The sequence below is a fragment of the Centroberyx gerrardi genome, chromosome 15 (genome assembly GCF_048128805.1).
Source record: "Centroberyx gerrardi isolate f3 chromosome 15, fCenGer3.hap1.cur.20231027, whole genome shotgun sequence".
NCBI classification, from domain to species: domain Eukaryota; kingdom Metazoa; phylum Chordata; class Actinopteri; order Beryciformes; family Berycidae; genus Centroberyx; species Centroberyx gerrardi.
In genome coordinates this window covers 5,788,907-5,815,153 of record NC_136011.1, presented here as the reverse complement: position 1 = coordinate 5,815,153, position 26,247 = coordinate 5,788,907, and the positions used below count along the sequence as shown (strand labels likewise).

The following is a 26,247-nucleotide window of genomic DNA, read 5'->3' as shown; positions in this document are numbered from 1 at the left end:
TGATGGCATCTTCATTAAACATTCATAGTCTCTTGCTCATAAATAACAAAATCTTGTTTTTTTATCTGTATTTGTGTCCTTTGTTCTCTGTAAAGCGCTTTATAATGAGTTTTAGAAGCACTATAAATCATTGACTTGATGAAAAAAGAAAAAAAAAACAAAAGAAAAAGGAAAATCCAATAAAAGAGCCCTTTGGTGGAATGAAGAAATCTGAGCAAAAGGCAGGGTTATAAAATTCTCAACTTTAATCAGTTCAAAAAGTTCACAACAAATGTAACACTTCGAGAAGGGAAATTTGCCATTAGAGATTGGGTACTTATTTGGATTTATACATTCTTTGCCTAATTAAACTCGTTGGCAATTAATTTGCTCTCTGGACAAAAGCCTTTTGTTTATTTGGATCGAACTTAAAACAGGTACAAATGAAAAATGCAAAAATACAAAATTAAATGTAAACCCAGTTTTATTTCATTTTGCTCTAAAGGTAGTGTCTTGAAGCACTACAGCATGGTAAACAATGTAAATTAGTACAATTCAAAATCTCGAAAGCCGTCTGAGTTAAACAGGAGTTGTTATAAAGATGCAACCAACCAAGAACCCATAAATATCTCCACCGCTTCCTTAAAACATCCCATTAATGAAGGCTCACAAATGAGCAACAATCCTCTTAGAGGAAAACAAAACGCTGATGTCGACTAGGCGACAGCACACACGCGCACACACCCACAACAAAAAGAAACAATAGAATAAAAGGAAAAAAATAACCAATTATGTTCCCATGGTATTAAAGATGCTATACAATTGGGATGATATGCACATAATGTTTTGCTTTCCCCTAAAAAAAAAAAAAACTCCTGCCTGGCAGTGGCCAAACACTTTTTTTTTAAAGTTAAGCATAACTCATGAGCAACGGATGCTGATCCTGATGCGTGGAGCAGCATCTCTCAGACCTTCATTCATTTATCTGTGAGATTCACATTCTCCCACAATACAGTGGGGCACCAAACAAGCGGTGCGTGCGCCTCTAGAACACCTCTCCCCTTCCTGTCTGTCACACCACAGGTCTAGAAGCCTCTATTCTGATGACTCGACACATATGCCGTTTTTCACAAAAACTCTGCTCAGACTGTATATATAATATATATAAACAAATATATGGGAGATAGGGAATAAAGGGGGGAAAAAAAACATAACAAGGGAGGAGAGGGGGTTGGGAGGGGGGAGGGGGGGTGAAATGGTTAACTTCTCCTAATTGTTACAACCTCACCATGCAGCTCTTGGGATGGGCCATAGACCGAACAAAACGTAAGCTTAGATTAACAGTTCTGGAAAGATATTACACAAAAAGTCTCCATAGAAAACGCATATTATGTAAAAAGGGCCACAGGGTGACGCGGTAATCATTTACATATTATTGGCATTGTTTTGGTCAACAAACATCCAATGGGACGGCCCACTCTGCCGCCGCAGAGGGGGGGAGGGGCCTCCCACCGCACTCAAGCGCCTCTCTCTTGGGTTTTGTTGTGTTTGCTGTGGTTAGGGTTTATTTTTGTGTTTGTTTGTTTGTAGGACTGTACAGTTTGGTTGAGCTGGTGCTCAGTCACACATCTCCTCGGGGATCTCGTGGGGGTTGAGGATGCCCGGCACCGACATCTGGATCTTGTGTTTCTCCTCCTGGGCCTGGCGAAGCGACGCCTCCCTCTCCTCCAGGAACAGGTCTGTGGTGTCCTCGCCCGCAAACTCCTGGAAGCGGTGGGAGATAGAAGGAAACAGCGGCATTAGCCGGGAGGTTCGCACGCAGCAAAACGGACACGCGAGCTCACTGAACGCTTTGCCTGCGCCGACTGAGCACATCACAACACGCTCTGTCACTCGCACACACGTAGTTTTATTCCAACAATGAGCTGGCACGCCGGCCACAAACCTTCCATGTACTTAAAGGGACAGCCTGGCCATGTAGGAAAATGTTATTTATGGAAACAACAGCTAACCAGCCAACTATGTAGCTGCTGATAACCTCTCCCTGTTGAGAATAGACAAAGCCATTCTAGCACTGACAATAAACAGCATAGCCAGAGGTAGGCAGGTCCATGCATTAGCCACTGGATATTTAAATTAGTTAGGCTTACTAGCACACAAATATACGGGACTATAGCAAAAAAAAAAAAGTAGTTGAGAAGGAATGTGCAGGATAGGTAAGACACCAACAAGGGTTATAGAACACATAATGACATAATTTAACATTTAATAACAGGTGTAAACCATCGCAGAAGTCCTTTTCCTGGTATGTTTAGCATGCCACAGTACATCACTGTTGCAGTACTGCTCCACCCCAGGGAGGAACTATTAGTAAAATCCACGTTTTACTCTCTTTTCAGCCATTAGAAGGCATAAGAAATGGTCTAGCAACCAGTTCAATGCTACAATACCAATGCCTATTCCATTCCACTTTACATTAGAGAAAACATAAGCCGTTGCAGTAGTAATGCATCACAGATGCACAATGGGGTCATCTGTGATGGCTGCCACTGTGCACAATCATAACACTACAATTACATAACATTACTTCTTCAAATCCATTACCGTGACATGCGTAAGTTGCCAATGGCATTTACATTTCAGACATTTAGCTGATGCTCTAATCCACAGCGACTTACAACTGAGTGCAACAGCAGCTCAATGAAAATTACATTCACATACAGTAGCAACAGAATAGTGAACTGGCTATTGTCCTTGTTGGAAAAATCCTCACCTTGATCTGGACTAGGAAGTCCCTAAGGTGCTCCTTGAAGGCAGGAATGTCCTGGTTTAAGCTGAACAGCCCGGTCACAAACACCTTCACCTGGGCACTGAAGCAAACAAAGACACACAAGCTTCCTTGATGAGAACGAACAAAAACAAATGACCAACTAATGTATATTGTGTACCGTGAGAGGGTGTGTGTGTGTGTGTGTTCATCCACATCTTTACTCACTCCTGTAGGTGAGGGAAGGCCGTCTTGAGCAGGTTGGCCACGTATTCCTGGATGAAGACCTGGTTGTTGGCGGGGCTGGCCGGGTTGAGACCCGTGGTGATCTTCCCCTCCTCCACCAGGTTGAACATGTAGGCCAAGATGGAGGCGTGCATCGTCAGGCCTGCAGGACGCACATCAGGACAAGATGTACTATGGTTGTGTCATATTAACAAAAAGATGTGTTTTTAGCTGAATGTTGTGCTGGCAATATAAATTGGAATACATATGAATGCTGTTTTTTCTAGAAAACTTTCTCAGTGTGTAAAAAAAATGTGCAAAGGGGAATGAGAAGCTTATGCTTGTGATTGCTCAGTTTGAATAAAATGAAAGACTTTGTCCTACATGCAACTTAATTTTTAGGCCAGAGATTCTGCATAGTATAAAAAAAAACTTTCAGCAGCCTCTATCAATTTGGAAATAGCAGTGCTCAATATTGCAGTGGCGTTGCTTTTATACTTTTCCATGCAGCCCCAGTCTCCACAGGAAGCCTGGCTGCTTGCTGTGAATAGGGGACACAGGCATCAACCCAGCACTTCTTATTCCTCTGTTGTGATCACTGAGCATCTCCCCTCTAAGCTGTTTATGCCTCTGTGTGGATTTTCACAGGCAGGTTGTGACTGAGGACGCGCTTACGTGTGTGCGTGTGTGTGTGTAGCATTCCAATATCACATCCCTACAACACCAATATATTACCTTTGTCATTTTTCAATCTTAGGTAAATTCTAGAGTACTTAAGTGGAGTCAAATGTTTTTGTGTCAAAACATTTTCATGTCATGCACCCCCATTTGGGAGGATTTGTGTTGTTGATTTAGTATTGAATTGTACAACTACAGTCTACACTGTACATGGGGAGATAATATTGATGAGAGTGAAACCTGGGAACACAACAGACATTCTCATACATAATATCTAGCGAATTAAATGTTAGTGAAATTAAGCTATTCCTCATTTTGCCGAGGATCCCCTGGAACACACTCGAGGACCCCCTGGGGGTCTTTGAGGAACACTTGTGTGAGCTCACCGGCAGTGTGCGACGTGTCGGTGACCACAGAGAAAATGTGTTGCAGGATGTCGCAGAAATACGTCTGGTAGAAACTCTGAGCTGCTGCCTCCTCCTGGGCCACGTTCTGCAGCAGCGTGTACAGGATCTGCAGGCCTGGGTGGGCAGAAATGCATACAGATTTATTCAGATGCCTGTACTTTTTTCATTTCAAAATTCCATACATTTTCCACACCTGTAACTGCCAACTGATCCACTACGCTGACCAACAGTATCTTTGCACTTGTATTTGCATGTGTATGTACTTTTTGTGCAATTTCCAAACTTTTCAAGTTGTGGAAATTACCTAAATAATTTTCCTATACAGTGTCCAGATATCCGTAACCCTTTCTTACATATCACAAAGATACTGGCAAGAATATTCTAGTTTTACATCCATATTCACTGTTGAATTAACTTCCCAAATACAACAACAGAGGAAATTAAATACATTGATGGTGCCACCAACAAACAGCACATACTGAGTTAACTGAAGAGCTAACTGGAGATAAGTTTAGGTGTGCGTTTGTGTGTTTGTGTATATGTGCGTGTCTGTGTGTGTTTAATCCTCAGTCTCCATGCTCTGCCAGCTGAACAGATTCTACATAGCGAAAACCGCATTCTGCAACTGCACTCACAACCAGAAGAATCATGAATTTAGTTAGTAGTGAGTTGGTCTGAGTAGTGTGTACCAGAACCGCACTGGACAACTGACGCAACACTTGTTACTTTATGTGACGTTATCGCTGTTAATTTGAAAAAAATGGAGGATATTAGAGGGCTGTTGTGGTCGGAGCGTTATAGAATACAACGTGCTGTGGCGGTTTACCAAAACTTGACAGATAAATTTACATTGCCAGTGTGGTTACTGTCTAAACCGCCAATGGCAGCAGCCATACTGGTTTGAAGTATAAACGTTACTATGGTTACAGAAGTTATTTAGCCTACAGCCGAGATCAGGGGAATCGATCTATTTACTTAATTAATTAACCTCCTTGGTACATTCCACACTGTAGTCACTCTGCCATATTTATGAATGAGAGTGGATGTCATTATGTATGGTACATATTAGATCAGTCCTACTCCATATTTATAAATAAATATGGTAGTTATAATATTCAAACCAATTTATTTCACTTGTCTGGTCAAGCCCAGCCCATAGATGGACAAGTTTCCTTGTGTGTGTGTGTATGTCCATGTATGTGTGTCCCAGTCAGCCTTACCGGTGTCGGCCACGTTCCTCATGGTGTGTTTGAAGGCCCAGATGATGGAGTCCAGCACCAGTTTGAACTGGGCAGGGGGGATAGCCAGGAATGCAGGGAAGCAGTGGGAGTTGACAGCTTGGAGCAGGTAGAAGAAGTGGGTCCTGTGCTCCGGATACTCCTCAAAGTTCTATTAGAAAAATACAATCAGCAATTTATTCAACCACCAAAACTGTGTTATGTTTAAGTTATTACATTATTCAGGAGTTGGTCACGTAGATCCAAAGTTAACATTTTAAAACTCAAAATACAGGTCTGGTTTATTTCAAGGTTTCTCCAAACATTACAATGTAAACAAATCTTTTATTTACAGTCTTAAATGTAAAATGTAAAAGTGTAAAAGTCTTGTTTAGCTGTCACATCTTGGCTCCCCTTATGTCAAACACACACAATAAATTCCCAAATGAAGAACTGTCCTCAATCCAATAAATCACCATATAAACAAAGCCAGTGGGTGGGTGGGGGGCAGGGACGACGACTAGGGGAAAAAGGCATGTAGGCATGATCCTCAATCAGAAGCAAGCATATTTTTTGTCTAAAGCTATGCCTTGTGTGTAAGGAGTGTTAAGAGGTTTAAGTTTGTTTTATATTCAATGAAACAAATGTGTGTGATGCAATTCTTTAATGAGGAAGTTTTTAGTTTCCATTTCAGTCAGAGAGGAACTCAGTCTGATATCACAAAGCATAGCTCTGCATATTTCATACAACAGTGCATAATAGTAAACTTCAATGTGCTTAGGATGGACTGACTTGGCGGCCGATCGATGGGTGCACTCCTACAGATATCCCTCCGCGCAGCCCTACCTTGTTGATCATGTTGAGGGTGCACTCGAAGACGGCGTCGAAGATCTGCGGGATCTCGCTGGTGATGTGTCCGCCCAGCTTGTTGACGATGGTGGCCATGGTGCTGAGCACCTCGGGCTCGCGGGCGGCGGGGACGTTGCGCTGGTAGTCGATGAGGACGGCGTCCAGCAGCGGCGGAACAAAGTTCTCCCCGACCTGGAAAAAAGGGGCGACAGGGGGGATTAGCGGGAATTAACACGCTAATGACAGAGGAAGGAAAACATAAGCATCTAAATCTAAAACAACAGGTGCTGGACGGAATCCAAGATATGAGGAAATACTGGAGCCTGTTCTCTGCTCCCACAGTATATACATTTATTGACAGCTTAAAAGCAATGATTCCAACCCACTGTGCCAGTATTTTCTCACCGGATGACAGAAAAAAGACTGAGCATTGAAGGACACTTGTCTAAACTGACTGTTTAAAAGTGAAATATTCATTTGCCTTTTTTGAAGCACAGCTGTTAATAAATTTACACACCTTGAGAGCAGAATACAATGTGCAAGGTCTATTTTTTTTTTTATCAACACACCAACTGGGGGATTTTAAGGACAGGCTCATGAGATGGGTAACAGTCAACACAGACAGTGGGTCTCCAGTACTTTCCACACAGATGCACATGCACATTTATACACACTTTGAAAAAAAGCCTAGTAATTGAACAGCGCAATCCTCATTATTTTCTGCAGTTCAATGGCCAATTAAAGCTGGACCTTTTAGTTTCAGGGAAATAAAAGATTCAGAATAATAATAAATGAATAAATAATATTATTTTGTGAATAAATGTTATTTCAACACAGTCATTAGAAATCCAACAAAAATGTATTTGAGGCAAATGAAGCTAGAGGTTTGCTTCTTTGCACAGTAAATACGGCGGGAAGGTAGGAACCACCACAGCAGAATCATTACCTGCAACATCACACAGAATCAGAATAAAACTTTACTTTATTCTTGGTAGGCTATTCAGTATTAAACTGTATTTGGACTTTTCAGAGGTTCCGCTTTCTTCTCAGATTTACTTGGTGTAGCGGAAAATTTTGCATACATGTCTTCAAATCACCGGTCCGAGGCTGCACAGCTCACACTATGAATTTCAATTGTTACGCCAATAAAAACACACAGCTGAGCCAGGAAGTGGCCTAGTCAGCCACACTGAAATGAAAGCTTTGTGTTTGATCTAAAAATACCAACTGGATTAGTTGCATTTCTTTTTCACTGTCAATTGTTTCATTGATGGCCACAGAGCACAGAATCTCCTGAGGACATTTAAGTGTAAAAAATATCACTGCTGTAGCCTGAAGACACAACTTAAATTATGTAATTATGTAGTTAAGTACAATTAACTAAATTTTTTCATGCGAATTAAAAGTCTGAAAGTCCCTTTGTGTGCTGAGAAATATTCTGACCCACAAACACCCATAAATCCATTCCAAAAACCATTGGATTATACAATTTCACGGTTATCACTCTGAAAACAAGGATATTGTTCCTCAATTCTTTAAACACGCTGCCACATTTCTGAGCGTTTCGGAGCCGCTTCTCACCATCTGTGGATCGTTTGATCGGCTAACCCAGCCTGAGATCAGTTTCAGCGTCTCTCGTTTCACCGTCCTCATACTCCGGATCAAGGGCTGTTTCGTCACCATCTCACCTGCAGCGCAAAGAGGAGACGCATAAGGACACATGAACAAAATCGATACACACTTTTGTCTGACAGCGTACTGTGACAATCATATTGTCTCATCAGTCGAGTGAACAAACACACACAAAATGTAATGGAGATATTAATGGAGATGCTAGGGAAATTGCCATCAGCTCCAAAAATCCAGATCGGTGCATCCCTACCATACACACACACACACACACACACACACACACACCCCTTACCGTTTGTCTGGATGGCGGCGGAGATATTCTCACTGAGGCACTTGTAGACGTTGAGCATGTCCAGGTAAATCCGGCCCAGCTGGATGACGAAGGGGTGTCCCACGGCCTTGCAGGCCCTGACGTTGGTCTTCAGGATGCTGCCCAGCTGCTTCACGGTCTCTGGGTCCTTTAAAATGTCCACGTTCTGAAGAGGTGAACGGCAGGAAGAGGGACGGAGCGGGTTAGAGATCAACACTGGTGCGTTGCTGGCCTCCCCTTCTCCCCCCCAAGTAAATTATGAAGGGTGTAATATATGGTGGAGAGGTAAGAACAAGATCCTTAAAGTAAAGACGTCGAAACTGACTGTCGTTTTGTCGTCTCAATACAGATAAAGATTGACATAGTGGGTAACATTATTATATTAAACTGATATAATATCTTATGTGTGAGCTGCCTCTTACCTTGGTGGCCTGCTGGATGATGCTGTCCCACACCTGATTGGGCAGTAGCATATATTTCTCTATCAGATGCTCCTGAACTGCCTGGTCTGTCTGGGCCCCAATCATATAGCCTACCGCCTCGTAGAAGGTGTGTACCTGGACAAACAACAAGAAAAGTCTTGGATTGGGCAACAGCATATGAGAGAAATTATTATGCAACTAGTGCAATTCTGGCAATAGCTGCGACCCTAATTGTACTCAAAGTGAGTGTGCATCTCCGTGCTGACCTGCTGAGGCTGAAGGTCACAGATGATGGTGTTGATGTTGTTGAGGATCTCGTCGATGAAGGGCATCACCTCGCCCACCTGCACCTGCACAAAATGGCGCCGGCACTTCTGGGCGATCTTGATGAAGGTGTCGCACGCCATGTCCTGTACGCCATCATGGGTCTCTGGTGAAGAGGAGACATGGGGAGTAAATGGCGAGCGTTAACACACACACATTTGCACAACACAGTTGCATCATACGGACAATACATGCTTAATTATTTGTTTTGTTTAAATCTGTGACTGTGATATGATTTGTGCATGCAGAAACAGCTTTTCATACATAAATTGTTTATCAGCACCTTAAAAATGATTCTTCATTTGGGGCATAAAACATGATATGCTGATGCTTAGGTTCTGCTAAGATAAAGTACAATGAAAGTTCAACTTGAATTGTAGGTCAGGGACCTTTCTCTCTGTGAGGAGAATAAATTGTACCCTCAGTGTCTGCAAATTCCATCAAGACTTTTTTTTTAGACCTCTTTAATTCCAGTTAGTGAAAATGAAATGAAAACAATAATACATCAGAATACAGGTCTGTATTCTCACCAGGAAAAGAGCACACCACGAAACTGCAACATTGTCATCTAAAACTCAAATTAGTTGGATTTCTAAATTCAAATGGAAGTATCAATGCTTTTTCACACCCCCGTCTCTCACCGTGCATGAACTCAAACAGCTTGTTGACCACAGTCTTGAGGAACTTCCAGTGGGCTCTGAGGAAGCGTGGATACTGGCCTACGATGTACATGATGTTGGAGGCTATGATGGCCTTGTTATCCTTCCCCCTCTTCTGCTCGCACAGACCCAGCAGATCCTGAAACAAACAGTCAGTCAGAAGAATGTCCCAACAGCAACATTGAATGTTGATAAAACCTAGCTATTACATCTGTCTTCCTTAGACAGTGGTGCCAATCAACAGACACAGGCCTGTGTGCATAAAATATTGATGAACAGAGGTGCTGATCTGTGACCAGTTTGCCCATTAAGAGGAAAGATTCATGATTTCTAAAAGTCCATCCTACTGACCCTTAGAAATTGGCACCAGCCTCCTGTTGGAATTTGTTAACAAAACTAGTCAATGGGTTATGAAACCATAATACTCAAATACTTGCATAGCTGTATTAGCAGTAAGCAGTTGTAATATTTTGTTTTATTGAAAGAACCTAGTTCAAACTATCTCCTCATCTTGCGCTATGGGAAAGATGATATGTAGTGTCATTTTGTTTTTAAAGTTACATAATTACTTTAATCTATGTACATTTTAAATGAGCTACTTTTTCTTAAGTAGATTTTTACACCAGTAATTTTACTTCTACTCAAGTAACATTTCAGCAAAGTACTAGAGGATATTTTGGTACTCTTTCCACCCCTACTAACCAGTGCACCAGGATCAGCGCGGCCACTCTGAGGCTGTCCATACACGGGTCCAGCTGTGGCCTTGCGAGTGCAGAGCTTTACTGTACCTTGATGACCGTGACCAGGAACCTCTTCTCGTCCTCCTCGTGCATGGCCCCGCTGATGGATCCGATGGCCCAGCACAGCGTGTTGAGGTTCTTCCAGGACCACTCGGTGCCGTTCACCTGGTTATGGAGCTTCTCCGTCATGATGCGCTCCGTGTCCGCGTAGTCCAGATGAGTCAGGTACACTGCAGGGCGGCAAAGCAGACCGTTGATATATATTTATATCTATCCAGACCGTTTACAATGAGTCAGTCCACAATGGCTGAAGAGCTGTTGATTTATTTAAGACAAATTTTAGCAGCATTTGGCGCTTGACTGTTGTTAATTTCTGACCCTGCAATCAGTACAACAGTAGAATGAGCTTAAATTTCAACATAACAAAAAACCAATAGTAGCAAGTATAAAGTTCAAAGCCATGGCTCCCAGAGAATAAATGGAACAAATATTCATATATCCCTACAATATTTGTATAACGTTCTAGTGCTGGCCAAAAAAAAAGCTTGTGAGTGTGCGGATATGTGAACAGTGAGTGTGTGTGCACCTGTATGTCAATGAACAAGTGAGTGGGTACATGTGTAAATTAGAGGCTACAGGAAATTAGAGAAAGCATGCATGAGAAGACATCATCAGAAGGAGAACAAGATAAAAACAAAGGACGGTGTCGACAGTGGGTGGGGGCTGAAGTTCTCCTATAACTGAGCCGTACCAAGGGTTTCCCTCATGTTCTTGTAGAGGTTGATGGAGTCAGTGTCCTTCATGAACTCTCTGACCACCTCCCCCTGGTCGTTCTCCACTACTAACACCTCCTCTGGCTTGGCCATCCGACTCACCATCAGCAAACGCACCTGCCACAGAGGATAAACGCTTGTCAACACATACACATAGCTAACAACACTCTCACTGGTCACACACACACACACACACACACACACACACACACACACACACACACACACACACACACACACACACACACACACACACACACACACACACACACACACACGTACGTCTGACTGCATCCAACAGCCAAACCCTTTCTAAGAACTGGTCCACAAATACGTGCCCAATGCAAAATGTATACAGCACAGTATTTTGATAGTGCTGACCACATTTATATATATGCGTTATATGTAAGTGTTTGCATGTGTAGGCATAATGTGTATTAATGTAAAGGGATAATGTACCATGAAGTGTGTGCCTCATGCATTATCTTTTAATAACTGCACACCTTTGCAAAAAAAATACACTTTTAATTATTCTCTCTTTTAAATTCTCTCTCAAGCACAATACTATTTGTGCTTTGCTGACTGCTGATTTTTAGCAAGATGCTCCCTTTGTAACTAGCAACTTTCTTGGCAACTGTTTGGTAACCACCTGTTGCTTGACTGCTGCCAGCTGATTCTAGCATGTCTGCTAGCTTAAATACTTTGTGGGTGTCTCAAACTGAATTAATGCTGCACCTCTAAACACCAAACAATTTTGCCATATCTATCTTGTTGTACGACAAGGATTTTTTCGTTAATAGAAAATGTAGCTACAACAATGCAAGTATTTGATGCAGACTGCATCAGCTGATGGCTTAGTTGAACACTTGCACCTTGATAGTAAATTAATTTCAAATAGTGACATGACTACCACGTCAAGGTGTCTGTAAATGTAATCAAGTATCAAAAAAACATGAATGCCTGTCAGAATCGTATCTGCATGACTGGGCTGATTTCTAACAGGAACACCATATCATTTTACATCTAAAACTCAAATTCAGATTTAAAATGCTATACTCAACTGGATTCAAGACCTCATAAGGCCTTGAGTTTAGATAATATAATTTAAGACATTTTCAGGACTTGCATACACCATGTCATGCAGTTATCTGAAATGAATCAACACCCCTTCAGTCAATCAGAATTTGGTGTTCACCCAGGCCATGGTCCACACACAGAAAAGAGGATTCTTCAAGGGTTCTTTGGTTCAGATAGTGGTTCTGTATAGAACCATGATAACTCAAATAAAATTCCTTATTTGTTAAAATGCAAAAAAAAACAAAAAACCTGTCAAATCAGGAAAAGAAAAGTTATCTTAATAAGTTCCTCTAATGCTGCTGATTTGGTGCACTGCATGCATTCTGAAATGGTTCTTTACAGCACCATAAAGGTCCTATGTAGAACCATTTGAGCATGGTACAATAGAGAACCTTTCTAAAATGGTTCCTTGTAGCACCATAAAGGGTAATTTATGCTTATGTACACCTCTCCAAAAATGAAACGCAAGACTGCAAGAAGTGTGACTGGCCCGCTTTGTATTTCCTCCTATACCTGTATCCAGTTGATGTCCGCCGATAGCGAAGACAACATGGAGCAGATCAAAGAGAGACGAGCTGAGGAGGTTTGCAAGTTCATTTGTAGGACGCCTCATCTCCAAATTATATAGACTACCAGATGTCACTGAATTTGTGGTGAGAAACATCCCAGAACACAAGTTTCAGAGAATGTAAACACTACTACTTCTTCTGTTATTACTTCCGTGTTAACAAAGCACGTCACTGCCATCTAGTGTTTCGGTGGTCTACGCGCACAATCACCAACGCAGATCATAAATCCTCACACCGCCAGTGCTAATACAGAACCAATTTTGTAACAAGTAGATACGCTAATAGTAAACAAGCATAAGAGTGGCAGTGTAGCTGCAGCTGAGCTCATGCAAGCTTGAATCTCCCTCAGTGGGATATGATTAGGAATATACAAAAACAGAAGTAGTCCCATTAGAAATGAAAGGAAGTTGTTTCTCCAAAAAAGCAAACAGGTAGAGGTTTAGTGTGCACTTTCTGATGTGCAAGACCTGGGTTTGAACTGGAGGTAGAGAGACCCGATTAAGAACTGAAGGATTGATGAGGGGTGACCTGGCAACTGGAGAGTGGGCACAACTATTATCCGCAAAACATTGGGGTTCAGCACTTTGCTGGCTGTAGGCAACCCTGCACTCTGAGCTCACTGAAGAAATGCATGTGTATGTATATAGCTCTGTGCAGTACCTTGGAGAGGACAGGCAGGTAGAGCTGTCGGCGTGGCGGCACATCAAAGTGCTGGTTGCCAGAGAGCAGAGGGGAGGTGGAGGTAGAGAAGGGACTCTCTCTATAGAGCTCGGCTGCCAAGTGGTTCCAGTACTCCAGACAAATTTTGAATATCTCCGTCTCCTCCACCTCCGACACCAGCAGCATGTAGTGGAGGGCCTGAAAGAAGACCAAAGGGAAGAGTGAGACCATGGATGCGGAATGAAATAAATGCCTGACTCAACTCAGGCACCCGCTGAGATGATGGATGAGATCTAGGCCCGTATTCATAAAACTCACCAGGGTTAAAGACACGGTAGTAAGACTGCGGCGGTAGGCATTTTCCCTATTCATAAACGGGGATTACCGCCTCAGTTTTACCACTTGCGCCATTTTGGCACCACCGCCCGCTTCTCATCATTTGCATGTCCTGTAAGTGATTCATAAAAGCACGCCGCTGCGCAAAAAATACCACTTGCTCTGGCAAGCAGGTATAGTTCCAACAAATGATTGTCTACAATAAAAAGTTTCACTAGTAAACAAAATATCTCTCAAAGTTATGTTTTGTCAGTGTTTCAGTGCTGTCCTTGGAAACAGGTGTTAGTGGAAGAACTGAGACAACTGAAACTTGACAATCGTCTAGGTTGCCCCTCTCCTTTATAGTATTCCTGGTGGTGTCTGCACACAGTCAGTGGAATTGGAGATATCAGGACTTGTTTTCCTACCTTCAGAAGAAGCCATTTGCGGCCATTCACTTTTGCACAGAATGAAAAACAACTCCCACAGACTTGAAAATTGCCCGAGCTAGATAATCCATCACAGCCAACATGAAGCCTTAATTTGGTTTTGTCAATGTTTCATGCTGTTTTACAAACTTCATTGTCACATTCATGCCTTTTTATGTAGAGCGTGTTTGTTTGCCAGGACAGCAGTTAACTTTAACCTAGGTTTGACACCGTAAAGTTTGTATTTTAAAAAACAATAAATGGGATATAACGCTAAATGACTCCGGCAGAAACTGACTCACCTCCATTAATGTCTCTCTGAGGTTGAGCCGCTTCTCGATGAGCTGGCCGTGCTCCTTGAGGAAAGTGCAGAGGAACAGACTGAGGTTCTGGATGAAGTTCTGCTCGTCGTCCTTCCCGTTGGCGTAGGCCAGCCGGATGTTGGTGTTCAGAGGCAGCATCTAGACAGACATGGATCAGGTTGAAATTCTACTAAAATCACTGTGCACATGATGGAGGGAAACGTCCGCGTTGCCTGTTTTTGAGACTATTGTTTATGCCCACCTGTTTTAGCTGACACATGGTCAGGGTGAAGAGGGTGACAAACTGTTCCTCGTACTGACTGACGCTCACGCCGGCAATTTCTGTCAGGCACTTCAGTGTCACGTTGCGGAACATGGGCACGTTCAAGAACTGGTAAAACAACAGAAATAGAATCTGGGTTAAAGACTGTTTTATTGAACAATTTCTGTCCGTCTTTGTTGCGGTATTTTTAAGCTTTCTCGGGCATATGCCTTTCTTCAGCATTACTAACAAAGCAATGTGGGAGGGTTTGTTTTGCAAATACCATTCTGACTCAGACAAGAGTCCTACAATTCAAGCAAACTTGTCACATCAGACTTTGTGCATCTGTGTATACACACCTTATACACCAATGTGCTGATGAGTTTGGTTTCAAAGATGTAGCCCAGAGGAATCCAGTTGAGAAAACGTAGGAGGGTCTCTAGAGTGGCGTGGACCAGAGGGGCATTCTGGGAATTCTCCTAAGGTGCAACCAACGACAAGACAAACAGCTGATGGCCACATACAGGTAGATAAAAGACTATAAAAGATTGTACAATAATGCTAAGAGGGAAGAGGTGAGGATTCACGTACCATAACAAACTGGCAAAGCTGGAATATCTGAGAGAACTCATTGCACATGCTGAAAGAAACAAAGAAACATATTATGGAGAGTAGACATATGCCTCTAACACACATTTTGATACTGGAAATTTTAAAGAGATCTTCCTGCTTTTGAAGAATATCTCTTTCCAGAGATGTCCCCGTGTGTCCTGCACTGTGTGCAAGATCCTGTTCTCCTTGTGTGTCAGTATGTCAAACTCTTTAAGGAATAGTTCACTCCAAAAGGAAAATTCAGCTCCATTAACAGAGCCATATTTTTACAACTCCAAAAACAATTAGTAAAATTAAATAAAAATGACAAATAAAAAGGGGGGGAAAGCCCATCGAATTACAGCCTGTGCAGCATAATCCAAATCCACTGTGGCTTCAAAAGTCCAATATTTACCTCATTTTCTCCTATATTTTCCTCACTGACAATACTTGCAGCATACAGAACTCTCACAGAAGACTCTGCTTGCTACTGTAGGGTGCGCATACTGTAGGGTGCGCATGCGACCAGGCACGTAACTCTTGGTGCGCTCTATAACAAAGCAATGTCGTTGAGGAAAATATACGAGATAATGAGGTAAATGTCAGACTTTATAGCGCACAGTGCAATCATTTGGCTACAAAACACTTATGCTGCACATGGAACTACGGGGGGCTAACTCGCTCTGTGTTTGGTGGTCCTATGAACTTCACTGGAGTTTCGACTGACATGGGAGTGAGTAGATACTGACCAAATTTTCATTTTGGGGAGAACTATTCCTTTGAGTTGTCAATATGTCTCTGCAGCAATGTCCCCTAAACAAATTCCTGGACATTTACTATATTTGACGTTTCGTTCCAGAGGGTCAGTAGGGTGCCGCAAGCTGACCTGTCTTTGAGGTGCTTGGCCTTGACCTGGGTCATCTGGCCACTGGAGAAGTCGAAGACCTCTTCACTGAGCAGCTTGAGGATGATCATGTTGTTCTGACAAAGGCTCTCGCTGGTGCGACTTGCCCCCACAATGTCACTGATGAAGGTTGGCCAGTGCTTCGGCCACTCCTGCTTCAGGATCTACAGACAGAGGGGCACACACATCGGTGTTACACGGCTCTACAGTGATATTTTTCACAAAGGAAGACATGTGCTCCAAAAGTAACAAATTTAGGGGAACAAAAAACTGAACTAACCCTAACCCAACTGAAAATGACAATTCCTTCTTTCAATCTCAAGTCGTGCATATTCCCCTTTTTCTGCTTTATAGGAAGTCTGACCGTGAACATACAGCAGTAAAATCGTAACAATCTAGAACTGTGTTAACCAAGCCATGTGATGCAAGGGAACCAAGCACACACGCACAGAAGCACTCACAAATGCAACATACATGTGCATGTACACAAACATTTCACAAGCACACGCACTACTGAAGAGCAGTGTGGAATCTGGAGATCCACAGTGGCTGATCCCTGAAGGCCAAAATAATGTTAGCTCAGCTGACGCAGGCAATGACTCATTCTCATTGGCATTAATGCAAAGTCACTCATGTAGCCGGTAAGCCGGTCTCTCTCCCTCTCTCTCTCTCTCTCTCTCTCTCTCTCTCTCGAATATACACGCACACACAACTGGTAGGTAGGGTCAATTCACTTTCAATTCAGTAACAAAATTCAAAATCTGGAAATCATGTGTCATAATAAGGCTCTTCTATCCGCTCTGTCGAGAGATTGAGAATAAAGTCTCCAACTGCATGGCTTAACCTGGTTAGGGAAGTCGAGGCTGCCATCGCTCGGGCCTGTGCCAATTATAGCCGGGATCTCAAGGCCCTAACTCTGATACACAACTCAATGACTGACAATATTCTCCCAAGGTGGCCAGAGATTATTTTGTTGATCAAGTACAGGACGGCTGACACCTAATTTCTAGAGCCAAACATTAGTAGAATTCAGCATTTTCCTGGGGCAATGGTACAATTATGACTGCCACTGAAATATTTGTATACAATATGGTGTACTATACCTCTATTGTGGGCCATCACTTGCTGTCTATGTTGCTGATTAACAAAACTGCTAAATCAATAATGACTACAAATATTGTATCTTTTAACAGTGTTTCCATAAGCAACTACACTGCCTCTCCTTCAGCTCTCCCACTTCAGGATAATCTTCCTTCTCATTATGAAGCCATCATGTTGTATTATGTTTAATCACCATGTTAATATGTTGGAGACTCAGGTGTGCAGTTTTCTTAATGACTTGTTATACCAACTAAGACAGTTTCAATTTCGCTCTACTCTGCTCTAGTCTACTCTGTATGGATAAGTGCCCTCGTTCTTTTCACCAGGACTTGTCAGCACTTCTCCATGGTCAGTAGTTTTCCGCTGCCCTTGAGTAAATCTGAGTTGCCTGTCTAAACTGGCTAGAACTGGTAAAGTTAGGACAGAATTCCCAACTCTGTTGTATTTACGACACTTAAACTCAGACATTTTGTTGAAACTGTACCATCTCTGTGCTGAGACTGGATCTTTTATTGCAGTCAGCAAGGAGAGACTGCATCAATCTCCTTGCAGACTGCAATAAAAAGCTTTGCTTTGTAGCCTAATCCTACTGAAGGTGTGAACTATTTCTGTGGACTGTCAAGACTGTGACTCCATCAATTTGCCATAACAAGGTTCTTACATCCGATCTACAACCCGAGATTGTAAATAAGGACTCTAACATCATAATGTGAATCACAGTTTAAATTGACATTTTGAACAGAGTGACTTGACCTCAACCCGGACTGACACACCCACAAAAACAATAAGACCACCCATGTTCAACCTGTAATACAAGCATGCCTATGCAACTTATGTTGAAGAGTTCTATTTCTAAACCCTAACGTAATGCATCTCTTTTGGGGAAAAAATCAATACCTCAAGCTGATCATTCAATATCTCAAAAACAGAGGATTCCATCAAAATAAAAGGGTTTCCATTTTGCATAATTCTGTTACTTACTATTCTTAAAAAGTACAATAGTTTGTTTTAATTGCTGTAATATGTGATATCAATCCTTCTCTAAGAGTTGCTGTCACTTCTGAATAGTGGATTTAGGAGATAGTTCATTTTGTAACAAGATTCTTCCATTGGTCAATAGTATTGAAGGCTTACCTGAACAAGGATCATGTTCAGCTTCCCAATGTACACCTTTTCTTTCTAAAAGTAAAAATAAACAAGGGAGAAATGAATCTGTTATACTGTCAAACAAACTCACAATTTCCTTGCACCTGTCAAAGCCTCATCACAAATACCATTAGTCATTTCATCACATCAAACCTCATGACCTTCATTCTGATCAAAGCTTTAACCAATAACATTCAACCACATAGCCTTCAAAACAGCAACCTTTTTAAATTATCTTGTTGGCTAGCAAGGTATAGCAGCATCTTTTATCATTTTAAATTTCATTCAGAACATGGCAAAACATGTTCAAAATGTATCAATATGAGAAAAATACCAAAATACAGCAATTACATCAAACAGTTAAGACAATACCGTAACATCCTATCCATTGACCCAATACAATTTATCCTAACATTATACCATACACCAAAAAAAGTTCTAAGGGAGCACTGATAAGACTTTTTGTTGAAATCTTCAGTACACATCAATGCAGTATTTTATCCCAGAGAAAGAATTTTTGCCTCAACTTTTACATTTTAGCTACTTTGTAAATGTTTATCTAAAATTGGAATGAAGCTTAACTATTAACCAAATATTTCATCATCATCAATTATTTAGCAATGTGTTAGCACTTGTTGCTGGCATTGGTGCACCACTACAGTAATCCCCAAACATCAATTCAGCTTTGATTTCAATTCAAAATTTCAACTCACCTCCACGTTTGTTGCATCTGATGAAGTCTTGATAATGAGACCAACAACATACTTTTTAATACCTGCAAGCAAACAAAGACAGCAGGAGTGAGGCTGTTAGCCTGCACCAAGGAAAAGCTGCACTCTAAACACATCCTGACATGACGAGTCGCCTGGGGCACGTTACTCACTGACCCTAGCACAGTCTGCTGGCACAGAACTAGCTGAATCTGCCAATCCTATCCCAGTACGCTGGTGCTTTAAAAAAGGTGCACTCCTCCATTTATATATTCTTGCAGTTCCAGTTGGAAAACATATGGATGTGGATTGCAACTGCCACTGAATTTCTATGGGGCAGACAATATTGCAAATAATTCAGTGGAAGTTACATTTCCCCAAATGTTTTCAAGGACAAAGTCAAGCTCCTCAATGTGAGCAGAGCAAGTTGACTCCTATTTTTTTCTAGGCTGTTGCTGAACTGGACTCTGAGCATATTATGTGGTGGGGTGTAGTGGGCGGAGCCGGAAACAAGGCAATACTCTGACACAAGGGGGGAAAAGACATACTTGCCGGTCGCCCTGCACTGGGTTTGCCACTTGAACAAAAGTCAGGCATCTACGGTCAGAAGTGGGGAAGTCTTAGGTCAATGAAAAAAAATATATTTTGAGCAAAATTTTAAAAAATGGAAAAAAATGGAGGGGGTATATAATCAACTGCTTTGTAAAAGATGACCAGTTTTACTTTAGAATTATTGGTTTATTGCCCAAATTAAATTTTTAAGACAATGATCAAAAACTTGAGTTAACACTGTAAACCTATTTTGTCCCAGTCTTTAAGATTCTCTTCTCATTAAAAACTGCAGAGAAGGTCTTAAACAGCAGGTGGCAACAAAGGACAATTAATTTAGGTTGAAAATAGGGAAATGTTGAAATGGGACAAATTAGAATTGGCAAAAAGGCAACAAAATAACACTGAGAGGATTTAAATATCTTAAAACCTTACATTTTTGCCAGTCATAGAAAACTGGGATACATTCTATGCAGTGAGTAACCTCTGCCTACCACTACCCACATCATATTATCATCTTTAAAAGTTACTTTTTAAACAACTTCGCACACTGTTCACGATCATGATAAATGATAATCCACAATGTTTCCAAGCAGAAACTTGATTTGACATTTTAAAAGCAAGGTAAGCAAGCAGAGACCACAACTTAAACCAGTGTTCCTCTACTTCCCCAAAGATGCCACTCACAAAGCTTTGAAATCAATGTTGGCGTGTTTTGGTTGTTTCCTCTCTTAGAAAACTGCTACAGTGCAGAATCCAACCATTCTGCAGCGGCCAGTGGGAGCCAGCCGAGCAGAAAACAAACCAGCATGCTTAGTGGGGGAATACGGCTCAACTTGGCAACCGCACGTCACAACAGTTACAAGGAGGGGCTAACACTGCCACAATTCAAGCATCTTGTGACTGATATCAAGTGCAAATAGGCCATAAAGAAAAGCTTACCTTCACATTGATTCCTGGGGAGAATCTTCCATCTTGTTTTGATAACCGTTTCCAGAATCTGAAGAGCATAGTACTGTAACGTGCAAGGACAGAGGAGCGTTAGGAACAGGCTGTTACGATAACTGAATAACAAGCATTGTGTATTTTTAATACAAACCAAAAACAGTTTGGCTATGAATTGGACCAGCCTGTAATAACTTCTTTCATGTCTAAATTGGACTGGACTGAACCACATCTTTCATGCAGATTTTGTAGTATGCAGAACATTCGCTTAGTTCCTTTTTTTTTTAAATCTCTACAAGCATTAAGCTGGAACACTGCAGAAGTCCTGCTGTTTCTCCCAGCATCACACCAGAAAGCAAAAGACAGCAGAGGAATGAAACAATCAGTTAAGGTGCTTCGGCATCTGATTGGTCCAAGTCTGAGTCTAATGGTCTAGGAGATGTAACAGGGTCTATATTAAATGTTCCTTTACCGAGCCTAGAGAAACCATCTGACTCAATTTACCTAACACTAATACACAGATTATGGTTCAATCAAAATCAAGTCCAACACAGGGTGGGCCTAAATTAGATCAAGTCCTGGTGTCCCCTTTAACTGGTGTGTCTCATAAGGAACAGCAAGACCAACCACAGGTTAAGCCCTATATTAATTCCTGGGTGCTCTATAGTCAAGCATGAAAACAAAGAAAAGTATTTTTTTTACAAGTTAGTGTACTTATTGATCTACTGTTACTTCAACTGACTGTGTTTCAGCTGTAGGGATCATCGATTCAAGAGTACAATCATTTTGAAAACAATGAATGAGATGCATTAGAGGATGTTATTAAAGCTGGGGGGAGTCAATAATGTGCTACAGACAATGGATGCTGGGAAGATTAAAGGTGAAATCCCCTAACTGGCACACTGACTGCACACCGATAACAGGTGTCGCACTGCAAAACACTTCTGAAATGTTTTTGTTTCACCTTTAATTGCCACACTGTGCACAAAAACACCACAAGAGGTAAAAAAAGAGAGAAGCTATCGGCAGGAGAATCGCCAAATGCCTTGCAACGTTTCTGTGCTGCCAAAAGCGCATCGTTAAAAGGTCTTGGCTGAAGTTTTGAAGGGAACGGAGAGGAGAGGAGGAATAGGGAGGAAGATGCACTATAAAAAGGAGGGAGGGGGGCAGAGCCATGATCCCTACAGGTGAAATAAGAGTCGGCAATAGGTGGTCTCTCTACAATGGATCCTCCTGACTGCAGCCTGCACCCTCCCTCTGTCCAATGAAACAGATGCAATAGAAACGGATGAACAGAATTCAGTCAAAGGGAATTTAAAAAGGGTAGACCTTGTGGAGGCCTGCCGTCAAAGCCTAGCTGTGTCAAGATGCACAGGATGACACACCCCTTTTCTTCCTATTACAAGCCATAAACATAATGGAACATTATGATTAATATCAAATAGTCACAGCTTGAATTCATGACATTTCTTCACATATTACCATTACTGAAATGATTAAGAAAAAAGCCAAATGTTCTCCAAGTGCTTTAGAATTATGCACTTTTTAAACAAATGAAACAAGGTGAATGCAGAATTCAAGAGGTGTTTACCTTTCGTTTCCTCTTTTCCTCTAATGCCCTCATTGCTTTTTTTTTTGGCAAATTATAAATTTGAAACTACGACAAACACTGTTGATAGATCAACTCAGACATTAGTAATGAATGTCAGTGTTAAGAGCAATCTTACAGGCAAGCAAAAAAGAAAAAGGCAAATGTCACCATCGCTTTGAGGAAGTCTTAGATGCACTGCGCTTTCATTATTTCATACTGAAGTACATACAGTGACACTTTCCATGATGGTACATTATACTAGGACACAGGATGAGGCTCGATCATCTTAAATAACAGTCAATTTATTTTCTTTTTTGCTTTGTTAATACAGTTGTGAGAATCCCTGACTGCTATTGAAGACTGAATCACTGGGTTCACTATTCATGGGCAGTTTGCTTCATCAGCTGTATCAGTGCAGGGGAGGGGCATCATGAACATTTAACTGCAGACATTGGGGACAGGACCCTAAATTGAGGACTTCTCAAACAACAGATGAAAGGAGCAGGACAATGGAGGCCTATACTGTTATTTTGACTCCATTTTAAAACTCAAACATGGCCCCGAGTTTCAATTTAACTGATGGGATTGGTAGGTTTAAGAGAGATGGATGAGATTGAAGGAACACATTCCCATCCATACCCAACAGGATAGAAACTTAAGCAGGCCTATTTGGAATTTAAATGATATCAACACCACCAGGAGTTAACGGGCAAAGTCCACTGTCCCTCTGGTAGGTTCACATCCAACATCATTTATTTTATCAAAATGAAAGAGGTCCTGCGTAGCTCAAGGGGTAGAGCATGGCACTAGCACCGCCAGGACTAGGTGTTCGTTTTCCACTGGGGCCACGTGTGCTCGCACTGTGTACGCACTCACAGTACTGTAAGGTGCTTTCAATAACAACATCCACCAAATGGCATTTTTTGCATTAAGTAGGTCTCAGCAAACCATACCATGATCTAGTGTTGTGATTTTTTTTTTTTTTTTAGTTTGTGATAGCATACAGCTCTTCCTCAAAGCACAGAGATGTGTCTTTCCACCAATGTTATCTGGACTTGGAGCTAGCTTACTTTGGTGTTCATGTTCTGGGAGAACTCCAGTATGGTGTCCACTCTCGTCCAGGCATCTGGGTGCTCTTTCAAGTGTGTCAGCACCTCTTGTGCCATTCTTTGCTGTAATGCAGAAATGAGTGGCATTCAATTGTAAGGCATACGACACAAAATACAGACCCCTAAAGGGCCCATGAAGAGAGAGAGAGAAAGAGAAATGCATTTTAGAAAAAAGGATAAAGTCAATTGTCTGTTTTTGTCTGTGTTGCTATGTCAATCACTAAACAAAAAGGCCAACAGTTCTGTGAATTTGTTACTGCCAAACAGATTTGTTTCACAGGTTGAACAGGAAAAGAAGCATATACATACAACCTGTTTTAGGTCAGGTGATGGATTAAAAGTAGACTTGAAGCATGGAGAAAAAAATGCCTGACAAATATCTTGGTTGAAAGTAAGTATAGGCCTACTTTTACATTTATATCACAAGGTACTAATGTTATAATCTTATGACATATACAACCCAGATCAAAAAACATACCTTTTATCACAGAGCTTATAAAACATTTTTTATTTTTTTTTATCTGCTTCACTAGTTACCTGTGGTCCCACCCCATGATATAGACAGTTCACCACATTATCCAGCAGGTTGATATCCAGTTTCTGGTTGAAGTCCAGCAGCTGCTGTGCTGCATGGTCTGCTAACATTGTCATAATTGCTGGCATAGAGCTCTGCAAGGACAGGGGAGGGAGGGCGGTTGTGAGAGCACAGCACACATTCAACAGGCAAAGTCATGTGAACTGTGTGTTTAGAAACAATTCCAAACAGCTGACCATGTTACAAACATTCCCTACGCCCCACCAGTGCTCAGTCATTCTAATTAGTTATGCTCGTGTTGTCACAAGCCCAACACTGTTCAAAAAGCCTAAAAAAGGAAAAGAAAGCTGTGTCAGTTGTTCTGTTATGCTGTGCTATATTGCGCAATTTGGCAGCAAATGGCCAATACAGTGGTCTGCATCAGGAGTCAGGGGTTGAACCTGGGACTCCTGCAGCAGAGATAAATTAGCAATTCATTCTCTTGAGATTTGACTGAATTATCTCACCCGTGTGGTTAGGATCAGTATACTGCCACTGTAATAATGTTTAGAAAAATCCCAGCTAAACTTTGATTTTATTGTTGATGGTCAAGCTTTCGACTTATACCATGCCATACTGGCCAAAACTCAGCAAAACCTGAATTGCAAAAGTAAGTATATCATCCATGAAGCCAAGGGCAATGACATCTTTCTCCTTGTTTAAACAAGCTTATTTACTATGTACAGTGAAGGTACAGTAGTTTCAAATTTACAATCGGCAGACAGGTTTAGCACAGACAGCCCGTTTGAGCCACTGGGTTCTACTAAGAGCACTATCCGTGATCATAATAAGAAGGTTAACCAAGCCACGTGCCGGATATACTAGGCGACGTCACGTTGTTTACATCTGCAAATGACTAGAGCTCACTCCTCCAGACTGACCACAAGTGTGCTGGTAACAGTGGTTGTGTAAACTGAAACAATGAATGGGTATCACTGTGTTGACATTACTGCTTACTTAACTAACGTAAACAACATGCATACGTCACTACTTCACATAAACCGCTAACGTTGGCTAGCCTTTAAGCCATTATGTTACCAATAGCTTTTCCCCATTCACATGCTAGCTAAGGTTAGAAACCGTCGCATAAACCAGTTCACAATCGGTACTTCTTGCTGGTTAGAACCATCACCTTGACAACCAGGCAACGCTCCAACCACTCCCACCAAGGAGGCGATGGACGGATGGCGCGCAGACATCAGTTTTAAACAATATTTCATACTAACACAATATACATCTAACGACATTGTTAAAGCCAGAGTTATCGCTTTATCTTTCAGTTCTCCATAAAACTGGTTACGTAAAGGATTTCGTCTCTCAATCTTAACTTGTCCGGATGCTACTCCACAGACGCATATTCCGCAAAGAAAGTTACCGTTGGCTAGCGCTAAGTACCTAGCAACACCAACTTGACATCCGCTCACATCACGCACACGAGTGATGTTGCCGTGGTGGGAGAGGCACGGGCTTAATCAAACACCGTTGGATTTCTTATTCATCTGCAATGCCACGATTAGAAGACGCAACCTCGATGAGTTATGCATTAAGTTAGCGTACGGTACAGCACCTTCTCTTAACAGCTAACGTTAGCTAATCCTTAAAAGTGCAACTAATGTTACCGTTGAGCTAAATGCTATAGCTAGCGAGCTATCAGTAGCTATTCGCTTATGCCACTGATGCTATCCTTTGCATTCTAAATTATATTTGCAGAAGCACTATGAAAGACCACATATAACATAGCCAAACTAAAATACTTTTTAACCCCGTACAAAGGTAAACCCAAGTAATTATAGCATGGTTGGTTTGCACTGCAACCCAGTTACCTACCTAAAGTCCAAGGCTCTGACTGAAAAGAGTGGCGTTTGCCAAAGAAGCTACAAGATTTAGTTAGTAATTCTGTATCACTGTAGATTGGAAAAAGATTTCCTATCTCTGCAACGTTGACTATCTCCAATTCCAGCAATGAGTGATGTCTGGCTGATAAGAACCACTGATGTGGATTCCAAAACTACAATCACGGCAAGCTCTGGAATATGTCACTCCGATACATTTTACGAATCAAAATAAACCTTGATTCACAAATTAATTCTTTACTTAAATAATTTTGCAGCGGGGCGGTATGGAGATGGTGTGCCTGCGCCTCCTCTCCTCTCTCAAGCAACTAACTCGTAACCGGTTGAAACCGGTTCAGACTGGGAGATTCCATCTCGGTTTAGTTTTCAGCCGATGGCGCCGCGGAAAGTTTGGACTGGGTTTACGCCCACATCGCCCTGTGATTGGCTGTGCCTTTGCTGGCGACTTCCTAGTTCCTGTCCTATTGAATGATTCGACTGTCAGTTTATTTCAATTCGCTCAAGCGCCCACGCGACTACTCCGCCCGTGGAGAAAAAGAGGGCAGACTCCCATGCAGAATGGACTTCTCGATGACTCCA

At 41.8% G+C, this 26,247-nt stretch overlaps 1 protein-coding gene across 2 annotated transcripts; it reads right to left on the bottom strand.

Annotated features, from left to right (window-relative positions):
• Positions 1-222: 222 nt before the first annotated feature.
• Positions 223-25,984, bottom strand: xpo1b (exportin 1 (CRM1 homolog, yeast) b). Of its 2 annotated transcripts, none has more exons than XM_071924788.2 (25): positions 25,910-25,984; positions 23,779-23,910; positions 23,203-23,304; positions 20,539-20,611; positions 19,051-19,112; positions 18,326-18,370; positions 16,073-16,254; positions 15,187-15,235; positions 14,955-15,074; positions 14,596-14,724; positions 14,334-14,492; positions 13,289-13,486; positions 10,961-11,099; positions 10,258-10,439; positions 9,452-9,608; positions 8,753-8,916; positions 8,487-8,621; positions 8,047-8,230; positions 7,704-7,810; positions 6,120-6,314; positions 5,277-5,445; positions 4,036-4,170; positions 2,975-3,134; positions 2,753-2,849; positions 223-1,743 (listed from the first exon to the last, which is right to left on the bottom strand). In XM_071924788.2, the coding sequence occupies exons 2-25, from the start codon at positions 23,902-23,904 to the stop codon at positions 1,597-1,599; spliced, it is 3,216 nt and encodes a 1,071-aa protein (XP_071780889.1). In that variant the 5' UTR covers positions 23,905-23,910; positions 25,910-25,984; the 3' UTR covers positions 223-1,596. The 2 variants fall into 2 exon arrangements, with proteins under 2 accessions (XP_071780889.1, XP_071780887.1); XM_071924786.2 differs by having other exon boundaries at positions 25,643-25,972.
• Positions 25,985-26,247: the final 263 nt, after the last annotated feature.